This window comes from Chanodichthys erythropterus, chromosome 22 (assembly GCF_024489055.1).
Source record: "Chanodichthys erythropterus isolate Z2021 chromosome 22, ASM2448905v1, whole genome shotgun sequence".
Classification (NCBI taxonomy): domain Eukaryota; kingdom Metazoa; phylum Chordata; class Actinopteri; order Cypriniformes; family Xenocyprididae; genus Chanodichthys; species Chanodichthys erythropterus.
Window position 1 is genome coordinate 26230607 of NC_090242.1, and position 14991 is coordinate 26245597.

The window sequence follows — 14991 nt, forward strand, 5'->3', positions numbered from 1 at the left end:
TTACATATTGTGCCTTTAACATGATTCTTTGTAGTTACCTATTTTCTGCAAAAAATTATTCAAATGCAAATCACAAAGCACACGAGATTTAGGCCTGATTCAACCAAAAAAAAAAAAGAAGAAAAAAAGAATGAAAATTCTGTCATCAATTACTCACCCTCATAGCTTTCCAAATCCATAAGACCTTTCTTTATCTTTGTTAAGATATTGTAATGAAAGCTAAGAGATATTGATCAAAAACGCACATACATAGAGCACATCAAATATGGTGAACAGAAGATCAACTGTACTTGTTTGACGCTCGAGAACATTTTTTGTTGGTTTTTGAGTGTCAGGCAAACGCTGCTGAGGTCTATGTATTGATCAATGTTTATATGTAAATTAAATCTGTTCATCGTATATGATTGTGACTCTTCAGAAGAGTATTTAACTAAATTCATACATACAGGTTTAACTTTTATGATCTCTTTGTGAACTTTATGAAGCATCAAAGTTTTAGGTGAATGGACAGGGACAGAAACTGAAAGATTTTGAAGATGAACAAAGGTCTTATGGTTATGGAATGACATGAAGGTGAGTAAATGATGATAGAATATTCATTTTTGGGTAAAATCCCCCTTTAACTAACTAGTGCTGCCTGTCTGAACCAGTCTATTCCACAATGTACAAGTGTTTTAGGTTGCTTATTGTTATGCGGTTGCTAGGGTATTCAGGGTGGTTGCTAGGTGGTTACATACTAGCTTAAGCCAAAAGAGCCAGTTCCCATAGTCTTTATGATATACTCGTTACTGGATAGGACTCAGATTCTCCTTTAACTCAAGACCTAACCCTAACCCTAACCCCTTATGTGGTTGCAAGTCTGGCTGGTTAGAAACGTAACAGCACACCTTAACAAAAAGCACAATTTAAGTTACCACTCACGTCTGTAGCACAAATGTTTTAATAATAATGGCAATCTATAATATTACTAATGGAATCTCTGCATCTAATACACATGATTTCATATGGTTTAAAAGAATCTATATACATGAGCCTCTGCTGGAAAAAGACATCAAATAATCTTATTCACTTTAGGAAGGATGAGGAAAGTCACCTTGTGTTTTTTCCCCCTCTCTCAGCGTCCTTTATGCACACCAGTGCAACTCTGCAGTACTGCCCCAGGCAAAATTCCCATTCCCCAAAGGCGTGCCGCCTCGCATTCAGAGCGCAGTTAGAGGCTACGGCGGGTCGGGTTCTGACAGTGGCCCTGCATATCGGACGACAATAAATCATCTGCCGGCACCAGGAACCAAGGAGGCTCATCCTCTTTATTTTAGTCTCGACTGTTTCTGCTGAATCTCAACAAGGACAGCAGAGCGAATGTGATTCGGAGTACTGGAAGGAGGGCGAGATGATTGGTCGGGTGTGGGAGGAGATGTGGCACAGGATTCTGGGATACATAGGTGGGACGGGACATCTACAGTGAGGCAGCAGGGTCATCCGTGTCGCTTTCATTGAGTAATCACTGTGCAACAGCTTCGGTTAAGAGAGTCTTATATGGAGTAGCAACTGAGTAGAGAGTAGGTCCACAGGACTCTCTAAAGCACTCTGTCAATGCGAGAGTGACAGCCAGAAGGACTGTTCACACCCCCACACACTCAGACGCATACACAAACACTCTTACACCCAGAGCACTGCATGCAATATAGAGAAAAACACAGACTGGGGATAATATTATATAGAATATCACCAAAAATTATTTGGACACAATGGCTACACTTAAAATGCATTAGATATAACAACATATCACAGATTCAGGATCTGCATTGCTAGTTCGAGTGTTCCAATCCAGTGTTGTTATTATTAACAAAAACACTATTAAAATAGTTTTCAGTAAATGAAATATAGCTGAAATGAAATACAATATAAATAGTAGAAAAATTATGGTTACACTTTATTTGAAGTTGTCTTTGTTACGCTTTAATTATACATTTAAGTATTGAGTAATATTAAATAACTACATATACTTACTATAGGTTTAGGATTAGGTTTGGTTTGGTTTAGGGTTAGTTGCATATAATTATGCATAATTTATAGTTATTACAATAGTAACTACATGTAACATGAAACAATGACACTGTAAAATAAAGTGTTACCAAACTTACTAGCTTAATAATTAAGTTTAAACTCAAGTACTAAAATTCAGAGACTACAACTAATATAAAAATGAATAAAAGTCAGAAATTATATATAATAAACATATAATATATAAATTAACAAAAGCTAATAAAACCACAATCACAAAATTAAAATGAAAACTGAAAATATAAAAATAAATGTTATTAATAAATAGTTTTTATTTTAATTTATATATTTCAAAATACTATAATAGCATATAATAGGGGAGTAACGGTACACAAACATGACGGTTCGGTACGTACCTTGGTATTGCAATCACGTTTTGGTACGGGTTCGGTAGAGCAGGGGGAGAAAACTAAACATAAAATTGGCTCAATTTGATACAGCTATATAGACGCCATTATTTACATTTTCACCGAAGCCCACGTAACCGGTAACAACTAAAATGGTAAGGGGCGTGGCGTTTCCGGATGCTTCAGCGAATCACGATGGCTCTGGATACACTGGGCCAGCTAACCAATCTGAGCACATTGCGTATTTCGAAGGGAGTGGCTTCATAGAAGCAGGAAGTCAAATGAGCTGTTTATATGACAGTGGAAACAGAGGTGTAGAATAAAGGTAAAATATATGAAAAATACGGCTTTTTTAAAAAAAAAATTAAGCATTAAGACATGTTAAACTGCACCCCAAAACACAATCAAGCCGAGAAAAAAAAACACTGAACCACCCCTTTAAAACTTCTTCTTAGGACAACTTAGTTCTTAGGACAACTTTTTTCATCCACTTCAAATGATGACTACTGTATATACAGGGAACCCTTTCTTGCACATTACTATAACATTAAAGGTTACAATTAACAACAGAGCCCAAACTATTAAATTCAGTTTCTATTTATTTTTAGATATAATAATTTACACTCACCTAAGGCAGGTTTTGCATTAACTTCTAAATCTAATTATAATCATTTACACAGTTACTGTCATAACTTATTTCCATGACAATTTTATTTAAACATAATTAAGACATTACTAAAAGGTAAAGTAAATATGATGAACATTTAAGCTAATATAGTGCTTATATTTAATGAAATCTTCCCTCTAGAGTTCATTTCTCTAGTGAACTAACATGCTGTGGACAGTAAATGACTTGCCTGAGGTAAATGTTATGTGAGAGATTATTCTCAAGCCGTTTTATTGTTTCACTGTGGTTGAAACACTGGTTGAGAGCTTACATGTAAACATATCTATGCATAGATCGTCTGTTTTTTTTCTTCAGCAATTTTTCCTGTTGTGGTGGTTACCAAACAGCATTGCATTACCGCATGTGCCCCCTTCTAGATTGGAATATGTATCGCCTGTGACTGACTGTATTAGTCATCTCTATTTGTCATCTGGCTGTATGCACCAAATCGTGATGTCCGTACCATGGCTGTTCAGGATGAATACATGTACCGTTACACCCCTAGTATATAATATATATTCATTTTTCCCATAGGGATTTTTAAAATGGCTTTGTTAAAGTGTTATAAAGCATGCCCTAAACCTAGGGATGGGCAAACTCAATCCTGGAGGGCCACTGCCCTGCAAATTTTAGCTCCAGCTCTAATCAAACACACCAGAACCAGCTAAACAATGCCTTCAGGATTACTAGAAAGCTACAGGCAGATGTGTTTTATCAGGGTTGGAGCTAAACTATGCAAGGCAGTGGCCCTTCAGGACCGAGTTTGCCCACCCCAACCAGCTATGAGGTGAATCACAAACTTTTATTTGAAAATTGGCTAAAAAGGCACAACACTGTGTATTAAACAACTTTAGTGAGGGAAAGAACTACAATCTCATAGGATACTATTTATTAGTACTTATAAAGCACATTTTAATGCCTTGTTCTGCTTGACCATATTCGCACTTTGCTGCGTATGGGGCTGTGTAGTCATCAGAGTGCCTATTGTGACCCCTGCCCACAGTCAAGCACTTACAATGGGCATGCAGACATCAGAACTGGACCTTGGAACAGTGGAAGAATGTTGCCCATATACATGTGCATTGTTTACTTGGGGAAGTGCTAGAACCAGGATGCACTTTTGGATTACGACAAGCCGGTGGAAGGAGTATGGTGCTCTGGGCAATGTTCTGCTGGGAAACCCAGGGTCCTGCCATTCATGTGGATGTAAATTTGACACGTACCACCTACCCCAACATTGTTGCAGACCAGGTTACACCCCTTCATGACAGTGGTGTTCCCTGAATGGCGTTCCCACTCTGACTGGTGGAATTTTCTGTACAGCATCATGGGTAATGTAGTTTTTCAACACAAATTCCAAAACAATTCCAAAACAATTACATTTAAAATAAGTTGAAAAAATGCAAACAGATGGCTTCAACAAACTGTACCTTTGATTATCAACCTCTGAACTCACAGGGTCTACTCCCAGCAAACCTTTTACTTCAGAAAATGTGATGAGACAGAGAGGTGGATGTTCTCATGAATCATTTGTTTGGATTGTACTTTTGCAATGGCACTTAGATAGAGATCCTGATTGCATAACAATGTCATGTTATGACATTTTCAAAGCTATGTACTCTAAAATTAACATGGCATGCCCCAAGCATGTCGCAAAATGAAAAACATTGCAAACACATTTCCATAGAAAGATTGAAATAAGCATTCATGCATTACTGATGTGGGGTGTTTTGGTCTGTCAATATAAAAAGGTCACATTTACAATATGGCACTGGGGGCATTTTCTAAACCTAGAAAACCTAAATATATATAAATCGCTGTAAAATTACTTTTTATAAAAAATGCTTATGATAAATGTCAAGGTAAAATTTCAATAATTAGACCCAGGCATAGAAACAATATGAGAGTGCTCAAAAATTACAATGATTGCCAATGAAAATACTATAATTGTATGACTTTAATTATTTGTATATATTTGTTATCCAGTAATAAATATATACAAATGAGCATGATTTATATTTTTAATTTGAGAGGCAGCATTTTGCTTACACTGTACTATATTTTTGTTAATAATTAACATTTATTTTGATTTTATATGTATTTAAATTGTTTTTCAATTTAAAATGTCACTTTATAAATTTAAAATGTCACTTTTAAAATGTCACTTTATAAAATTAATCACATTAAATTGACAGCCCTAGAAATAAGACCTTTGCACCAGAGCACAAAAGCATAAGAGATGCACATATTTTACCGCAGTACACTTCAGAGACAGCAAGAAAAGAGCTTGATATATGTCCTAGGCATGTTGAACGAGGCATTTCAAAGGAAATGCTAATCCATCAATCGCATGCAAAACACTTCTCGTTTCAGTCTTCATGTCATGCACTGAGGCACACAACCAAACCCTAGATTCTCCACACTCATGACATATTTTTTCGGGTACCAAATGCATCTGCATTCATTCGGAGCAGCTGAAAATATCTCATGTAAAATGTATAAAGCATGAAGTCTTTCAGGAAGTTGCTAATAAACAGGAAGGCAGCACAGGCCCTGTGTTCTTCCTCCTCACTAGATTTAGCACTAGAATCACGTAGCCCTGCTGCACAATTTATCAAAGCAAATTTATGAATCAATTGTCATCTCTCCTACTGACAAGCAACTGAGCTCTCCCTCAAACGACTTGACAAATGGGACGCAAAGCTATAAGAACACCGTGCTAGAGCTTCTTTCCAGAGTTATTATCTTCTTCATGGTAGATTATGACCAAATGCAGCCTTCATTTGGGAGAATTGGACTCAATAGAGGTCAGAAAGACGTGTGTCATTCAGCATCCAACAAACAGCTCTGCCAATGCCTCACAGAATCCATTTAAAAAAAAAAAAAAAAAAAAAAATTATATATGCAGCATATTTTCACTAACTGTCCTTGTGGAGAAACCAAAGTCCTTTACACATCAATAAGGATTGTTTTGCCACAGAAATCCCACTAAAACCCACCTAAGCGCACTGTTTAAGTACATCCAACATGTCATAGGCCACGTACGAAGTTGGGTCATTCTCAAAATAAGGTGACAAATATGTCCTATAAGTCATAGAACAGATTTCAAAGTCAAGAACTGCCATATAAGCATTCTATAACCTAATAGTTTATTAAATAATATAAAACAGTTTTACACAGTATTGTTTTGTATTTGTATTTTTTAATTATTTGAATTTGTCAAGTGCCCTTGTCCCCTCCATCTGGTATACCACTTCAATGACATTTACAGTTATTTATTTATTCATTTTTTTTAAAAAAACAACTTTGTTTTCCAGGGTTAAGCATTAGTGCACAGTCAACCAAGTGTGCAAAACAAAACAATAATAACTAAAATTCTTGATAAAATATAAATAATTTAGAAAGTACATATGGTGTTATGTTAAAAACCTGCATTTTAAAAGTGAGGAAAAGTACTTCCAAGGTCAAAGTTCACAGCAAGACAAGGTGTGGCAGGAGTGTATTCTGTATACAGAGAACTCCCAAAACTTTGCAATGTGTTGGTGTCCATAGTTCAGTGGGCAAGACGACGAAGAAAATTTGCTGGATAACCCAACTTTTCACAACAATTGCACCTTTAATTATTACACTACACACTGCCTTTTGACAGATTTTGCCTCCTTTTTTTAATCACGGCACATCTGTCTAGGGGATACACACCACTAAAAAGAATGATTTCCCTAAGGTGTGTTGCTGCCCCTGGCATCTGTTCCATAGCCAAAGTGCACCTCGACCAGTCAAATGCGAGATGGATGGTGCAGTGACGGAGCTCTAAAGCTTCTGCACTGAGCCCAGCCAAAATGGGGCCATGAAAAATACTGTACCATAGGGCAGTATTTCCCAGCAACTTTTTGACTTGAATACCACCACAGCCCCCTCAGTATGACTCCATATGTGTTTTTCTGAATATCATTTAGCATTATCAATAAGAATCTTCCCTTCAAACTGATACAGTTTGAGAAATATAAATCTAAAATTTCTGAAGCATTTTCATTGGCCACAATTTTGACATCAATTCAATGGGAAAAAACTGCCATATGGATATTTTTAGCATTATCTCATTATTTGGCAGCAGGTATATTAGGCTGCTGTCACTTTAAGATCTGACGTATGGACCCATTATACTGTTACACATGTGTTTTCTTTCTCAACTGTTTACTTTAACTTTTGTGAATACTCATCAAGACTGACATTTTGACATTTTTGTGTGTATTTGACTGGTTAAGCGTAATAAGCAGCGAAAAAGAAATACAAAATTCTGCCATAAAACTCTAGATGGCAAAGGCTAATAGGTCCTTTACCTCAACCTGCTCGTAATCACATCATGATCTATAGGGCACAGCTGATTGGTTCCTGCTGTATCAGTAGCCAATGAGCTTGCATGCACAACCTTCAAAATACTTTGGTAGCATAGCCTTAGCAGTGCAGAGTGCTTCAAAAACCCTCCACCTTCCCCAGCTCCACCTGTATAGATCAGTATAGATCGGGTAATTCATGCACGCTATATTGTACAGCAGCAGAATGTCTTACTTGTTCACAGCAACGTGTCGTGTATGTATTGGCAATAGCAAGTTCTGTACTTGCTCTGTAGCAGCAGCAGCAGCAATATTGTCATGACAGAACTCAATTTAGCAGTAACCCACTGTCATGACAAAACTCAATTTAGTACAGAGAGGCAGCTTTATGTGCATGCACTTTGGGCGAGAGCACAAAATTTGTGAGAATGAGTAAAATTATGCACAATACACGTAATCCCATGCAATCCCATGCAATCCCATGCCAAAATTTAAGCCCTGTAACAGTATTCATCCAGAGCAAATGAAACCAATGAGTGAGGGAAGGCGGGTTTGTGTGTCAACTCGCTGTCGGAGAGATGAGAGAGCGAGAAAGCGCAGCTGGTATTGTGTATCTGTTCTGCTGAAAATCGTTTCAGATATTTCAGTATCAATATGTATCAAAATATTTTTGACAACACTAGACTGTACTTTAGATTTTAAAAGACTACAATTGAAAAATGTACATATATTAGAATTATAACATAGTCAGTAGGAGTGACTGCAATGCACACCACTGCTGAAATTCACCCGCATTTGGTGGGTTGGTGGGTGTTAATGTCAAGCCCTGCATTTAAATATAAGGAATATATACATTTTAATAAACATATATTGAGAAGTATATGTCAGAAGAACTTGCTGAGAGAGCTTTTCTGGGGTGAACATGAGTACTGACTGCAGAGATCACCCGGATCTTTGAAAAAATTCAAATCGGCACTATCTTTAGAAATAAACTGCAGATTTGAAGTTTAAACAACTACTGTACATGCTCGTCTGAAAACTCTTAAAACGACATTCCATGACAACAACAGTATTATAAAAATTATAGTGGATTTTCTCCTTCACCATTGGTGCTTTCTGGGAGAAATGCTGCCCATTTAGAGCATGCAGAGAAATGCGGGAATAACTATTTGGGATTCACTGGCACGTCACAATCACTTTTATCTAGTTGGGTTGGCGCAGTACACAGAAACTGATCTTTGAATAGAGGACACATATTTCATTTAGAAAATGTTTCTATGTTTTCATTTGTGGTGAAGGTTGGTGAGATCAAATTCAAAAGTAATCAACTGAATAACTCATTTCCCCTCGAGCAATAAATAAAGAATTTACCAGCAAAATGGGTCTGTGTGAATATTCTAGAGTTAAACTGTTCTTTTGTGCTCTACACCTGATTCCCTTCCATAGAGATGGCCTTTGCCACAGGGTGCTTTCTAAAGTTGCTTAATGAAGGAGGCTTACAGTGGGCTGTGATTGACAAAGGCCAATTTAATCTGCCTATTAGTCAAACACACAGTGGGAGCAGCTAATTGCAGTGGGAGGTGCTCCAACTCCTTCATTTTACATTGCCAGAGATCTTTTGTAGCTTTAAATGATGCAAATCGAATTGTCTGAAACATCTCTCTAAGCTTTTGTCCTTTTATACAACAGCTAGTTCCGGTCTGAATGTCTAAGTGATATAACAGTTCAACAGTGCTGGAACTTATTTCTGTCACTCCACTTGTTAGTGTTGATTTAAGAAAAAATTGTCAATCGGGTCAATCCTAGTTTGGAATTTTTTAGTCACTCCTTCTGTAGGTTACATCTTTATGCCAGTAGGTGGCAACAAGTGATTGCGTTTATGAGCGAGTCAATGAACCATTCATTTTTCAATGAAACATTCATTTAAACACACTGATTCACAAATCCTGATGGGATAGTAGTCATCCAGGTACTTTTCACCCTACTGTTTAATGGAGACTGTGAATTCGGACATACTACTCTTTTCAAATACTGTTTTTCACATACTGAAAGCATTTATATTTGGATGCAGCTACTGACAAAAAGATTGAGTCATTGAAAAATTCATTCAGGTAATTTGTTCTATCATACTGAATCATTCGTGAATGAAACAAATGACTATTTTTATGAGTAGGTCACTGAATCATTTATTCAACTGAATCATTCAAACACATAAATTCATTCAGGAATGTAGCAAGTTAGTGTTTATGAGTGAGACATTGAACCATTCATACAACTGTTTTGTTCAAAGTCAGTGATTTGTTCAGGAACAAAACATCACCGGTGTTTTTTTTTTTTTTTTTTTTTTTAGATGAAAAAATGGTTCAATGGTTCATTCTGCAGTGTGTTCATTTTGTAACTATTTCTGTTGATGGTTCAAAAAAATATCACACAATAACTGTCCGTATACTGTATGTACTGTATACTGTAAGTTACTCAATATTACCTTTTTTTCATTCTTGAGTAAAAACATCATCACATTTAAAAAATCATGCTGTTGTTCTGAATATCAGCACAGCTGTAATAGAGTGGAGCAGGGATGAGGTCAAAACCCAAACGCTAATTCGCCTCTTGTTCCCTCAATATTTTCCTATGGGGTTTTATAATGGGGTTTTTCAATTTATGAGTAAAATAAAGCCTGTGGTAAACATAACTTGATGATACTTTGCCATTATTTTCTTCACACACGGTGACACACCCATACCGAAAATGAGAATTTTGAAGCAGTTATGTTTATTTTTGAAAATGTATGTTTTTAATAAGTAACTAGATGAGTGTGTGTAGTTTATGTTGTAGAACAAAACGTCAAAGTATCATCAAGTTATGTTTATCTCAGGCTTTATTTTACTAATAAATTGAAAAAGCCCATTATAAAATCCAATAGGAAAATCTTGAGGGAGCCAGTGGCAAATTAATCTTCTGTGTTTTGATATCATTCCTGCACCACTCTATTATTGCGGCCGAATCAGAAAGCTCAGCTGAATCTCACTGTTTCTGTATTGTAATCATGTACCAGTGTAAACAAACAGAAGCACATTGGTAAGTACAACTGCAAATGGCCACTCAAGCATCTGCCATCCTGTCTGCCTTCTCTTTTTGATGTCTGGGCCAGCTGGCAGAGGGCACCGGGGTCACAAGTTCACATGCCCAGCAGTGCTGATGTCACGACCAATAGGTCACAGTCTGGGTGGCACCTACACTCCGTTTCAAGCCTTCTCTCCAGGGGTCCAAGGTGTTCGTTTAACATGGCCACCAAGACCATAAAGCTCTATTAATCCATCACTCTATGCCCCTGACAGGTGGGCAGGTGAACCCTGGGGCAACCTCAATGCAAGATGCCAGCAAAATTGAGGAGGCCAGAACCTTGGTTCGAATCGATATGCAACCACCCGGAATACAGAATGAGCCTGCTATTCATTACAAGCCGTAACAACCCCTGGCTCCGTCTCATTCATCAGCCTGAGCTGTTTCTGCTCAGCTATCATCTAACCTCAGACTCCGTGGGTGAATAAACGATGCTACAAACCCAAGTAACATCATCAGAGAGAGAGATAGAGAGAGGGATGAGTCGTAAGAGAGAAGGAGAGGGAAAACCCTGAAGTCAGCCGCCTAAGGGCCGCCGGGCTCTGCTACGCCCACTGTTGTAAGTCATTCCATACATCTGTCATGCTCACGACCAATTGGATTATCTGTCCTTGGTTGTAATTTACAAGCTCAAGTAAATCCTGCTACATGAAGGACAAATTTTGAGGCGTAAGCCGAGTTGTCTTGAGAGCAGCGTGAAACCTTGCATGCTATTTGCCACGCCTCTCCTTCATAACTCGCCGTTTATGTCTACCATAAAGTTTACAGACTCGCTTTTATATACAACCAAATATTATTTACAACACAAGCCAAATCATGGAGCACTGTAATCAAGGTTGATGTCGCCGCTTAGACCAGTTTACTGAGGACAGAGATTTTTAGATACAGCTTTTCCCAACATTTTTGTCTAACATAACCCCAGAGTCCAATCAGTGAGACTCAAATATGCTGACAGTCTTTGGCATCGTTTACACTAGTGCATTTTTGTTTTAAAACGCATACGTTTTGTTACAGTTACGCCTGTTGTTTACACTACGGCAACGTTTTTGAACCTTGAAAACTGAGACTTTCGAAAACGCCGGGTTTGCATTTCAGTATAAAGACCAAAACAAAGACTTTTGCAAATGATGGCATGGCTGCCCACGTTCGCTCTGTGTATCCTTGACAAACGTGTAAACATGGAGACTGAACTGCAAACTTTGCTGGCTTTGTTGTCATTTTTAGCAGCCATTGAGCAGTTTGACTGCATTTTTGTTTTTGATGTGTTGTGTTTGATGTTTAAGGGTTAGTTTTCACCCAAAAATGAAATTTCTGTCATTATTTACTCACCCTCAAGTCATTCTAAACCCATAAAGACCTTCGACTGAGCCGGCATTCGGACGCAAACACGGAAGCTCTGCAATGTAAATAGCTTAGCAGAATGACAGGGGAGAGACGAATCTGTTGAATAAAGTCATTGTTTTGTTTTGTTTTTGTGCACAAAAAGTATTCTCGTCTTTTTATAATATTAAGGTTGAACCACTGTAGTCACGTTGACTATTTTAACAATGTTTTTACTACTTTTCTGGACCTTGTATTTGGTAATTTCGGTGCTTTCAACAGAGGATAAAAAAACCTCTCGGATTTCATCAAGATATCTTAATTTTTGTTCTGAAGATGAACAAAGGTCTTATAGGTGTGGAATGAAATGAGGATGAGTAATTAATGACAGAAATGTCATTTTTGGTAGAACTAACCCTTTACAATCACAAAGTTATGGCATATTCTAACCACAAATGTCATTCATGAAAATCTCAAAATTCTCTCTCTCTCTCCCTCTCTATAAGTACCTATTTTTAAAACATAATAAATATATTATTTATTTTTTTATTTTATTATTTATATAAAATTCACGATTTTGTTTTCTTTCCTTAAAATGAACTGTGTTGAGATCTACAGGTGTAGCAATGCAAAATCTATGTAGAAACGTACAGTTCCCCCACGTTGGGAACCACCATTCTGACAGACACCAACACAGAGAAAAAGCCATCAGAGAGGATCCTCCACAGATCCTTCCTTCAGCCCACAGAATGGGAGGCCCTTGTGCTTTGTGCCTGTGACGAGAGGAAGAAGTTTCTGAAAACAAGCCCCAGTCTGTGTCTGGCAGAGCAGCTGCTCTCAGACTGTTTATGGCTGTGCTGCCATAGAGGCTCACAGTGTGAAAGTCGACAGTTCACGCTGAATTAATTATTCATTCAGAGGAACCTTATTAAAACGCATCTTTTTTTACTCCCTTGAAATATAATTGCAAGTAATAAGCCAAGAGGTCAACGAGGCATTTACAAGCTTGATCTACCGTCATACTATCTCAGCCCTATGTTGTTTTAATAGGCTAAATTAATATGAAGGGGCATGTTGTTTTCTTTATAAACTGTTCAGCGATTAATGATTCCATCATTTTTTAGGGTAATTTTCTCCTATCTGCCTGGGTGGGGGAGGGGGTTTGCTTGGATCTTATCAAGGAGAATTGAATGTAAGGACGTAGCTTCTATTCATCATTTGATCCATGAATATAGCTTTATATGTCTGGAGCCCTGAAGCGTTCTCCGAAATGATTCAACTTAAGATTTTTATCCAAGTCAATTTGCATCAGTTTCCCTGTCAGCAGTTCCGAACTGAGTGAATGGAAATGACAAAGACTACGTCAGTAGCATTGCTCACACAAAAGCCTCCAGATAAAATACATACCACAGTTTTATCACAGCAGAATGAAGGTGCATTCACACCATGTCGGAATTATCATAATTACAAGATTCCCGTTTGTAAAAAGCGTTCACATCCTTGTAGAACTATTGTAATTATAGTACAACATTACTTTGACATTACTTTAGTACAGCATTACTTTGAGCGCTGTTGAGTGGTTTTGTAAACTTTGATTGGCCATTGTGTTCACGCGCTCATCAGATATGTCTGTGATTGGCTACAATAATCAACACTTCAAAAACATGTTGTAAATAGACATCAATGATGCTTTTAAATGGTCCCAGAATAGAGACTTGTTCGTTCCAGTGTCTGTTTCGCTTTAAAACACAAACTCTCTGTCACATTCTGTCATTGTATCTGAATAGCGCGAGCCTTCCCGCATCGCGCTGTTCCTGTCTTAACAGAACAACGAAACATCCCACCGCTGTATGGCCAGATGACATGCAAACTATGTTTCTCAGCTGGATAAAGCAAACCAGCGTCTCGCTAGTAAAAGTTTGATCGATAAGGATTGTGGTGACGTACATGAGTCATACATTAAGCAAGTCCGTTATATAGACACGCAAACAAATCATGTACGAGCGCTCTCGACCCACTGACTACACATTGTATTTATGCACAGACACATTTCAGTACATTCACGTTGCTTTCACACACATTCAGGATAATGTTTACTTTATGTGTACTTGTGTGTACTTTAGTATATATGCAGGTCAAGGCGGTTGGTTTAGGTTTTTCTCCATGTGGTCCTGTTCAGTATTGCAACTTGACTTGTCTAAAATGTAAACAAGCTCTTTGCTGTTGCTCATACTGTACATTGTGAATTCTGAAAGTTTTTTTGCTGTGCTTTTTATGGGTTCTTTGGTGTACATAAATGTATGAATTATATAGACTCATATAATTTGGTTATTTGGTGTCCTTTTTTGGAAAGACACCTAAATTTACCTTGAAAAAAGCTGAAAAATACAGTTTTGTGAGAATCACACTTCAATCTGATGGTTTACTTTTCTGGATATAGCCAATGATGGCAAAATGGACGTGTTAAACAAGATAAATAATGTATGCTTAATTTCACGATATGTGTGAAAAAGAATGAATTGCAATTAAAAATTTTCATCTATCTACCTATCTATCTGTCTATCTATCTATCTATATAAATATATATATATATACACACACACACACACACAGTCCTATGGTTATCTTAAAAAAAAAAGATGACTTCATAAAACTTTCAGATTTACAGTAATACAGCCAAACTGAGCTGAAAAATTAACACTGAATAAAAAGACATTAGCACCTGTAGAGGACTATGGGACAAGAAATAACCAATTAAGAAGCCTATTAGAGTTTCCAACTGAGCTGAGATACTCACAATGTGCAACTGCAGGTAGTCTCCGAGACCCTGGCTGCTCTCCACCTGCACCAGGATGGCATCACTCTGCTGGGTGCTAAAGCCCACGGCCAAACGGTCCGCCCGGGTGCTTGGCCGATCATTGGGAGCCCATGTGTACGTGATGAGTGCTCCTCCTCTTCCAAAAATATATGTGGTCCCAGCTGCCAAATGAAGAAAAACATTAAACATCAGCTAAACGTTCAAAGAAGTTGCATGAATCAAAGAAAAAAAGTAAGAATGGAAATGAGTAAAATGTGGAGCAACACAGCAGGAGGGATCCAACAATGTGAATGTGTGAGTCAAGATAGATGCTAAAGA

The 14991-nt window shown here is 37.5% G+C and overlaps 1 protein-coding gene across 1 annotated transcript in view; it reads right to left on the minus strand.

The window, feature by feature from the left end:
- nrxn2a (neurexin 2a) overlaps positions 1–14991 on the minus strand; it is a 431583-nt gene that overhangs the window by 41063 nt on the left and 375529 nt on the right. The window contains exon 18 of the mRNA XM_067375006.1: positions 14653–14834. Within this exon, the coding sequence (XP_067231107.1) occupies positions 14653–14834 (182 nt within the window). The remainder of the gene's footprint in view (positions 1–14652; positions 14835–14991) is intronic.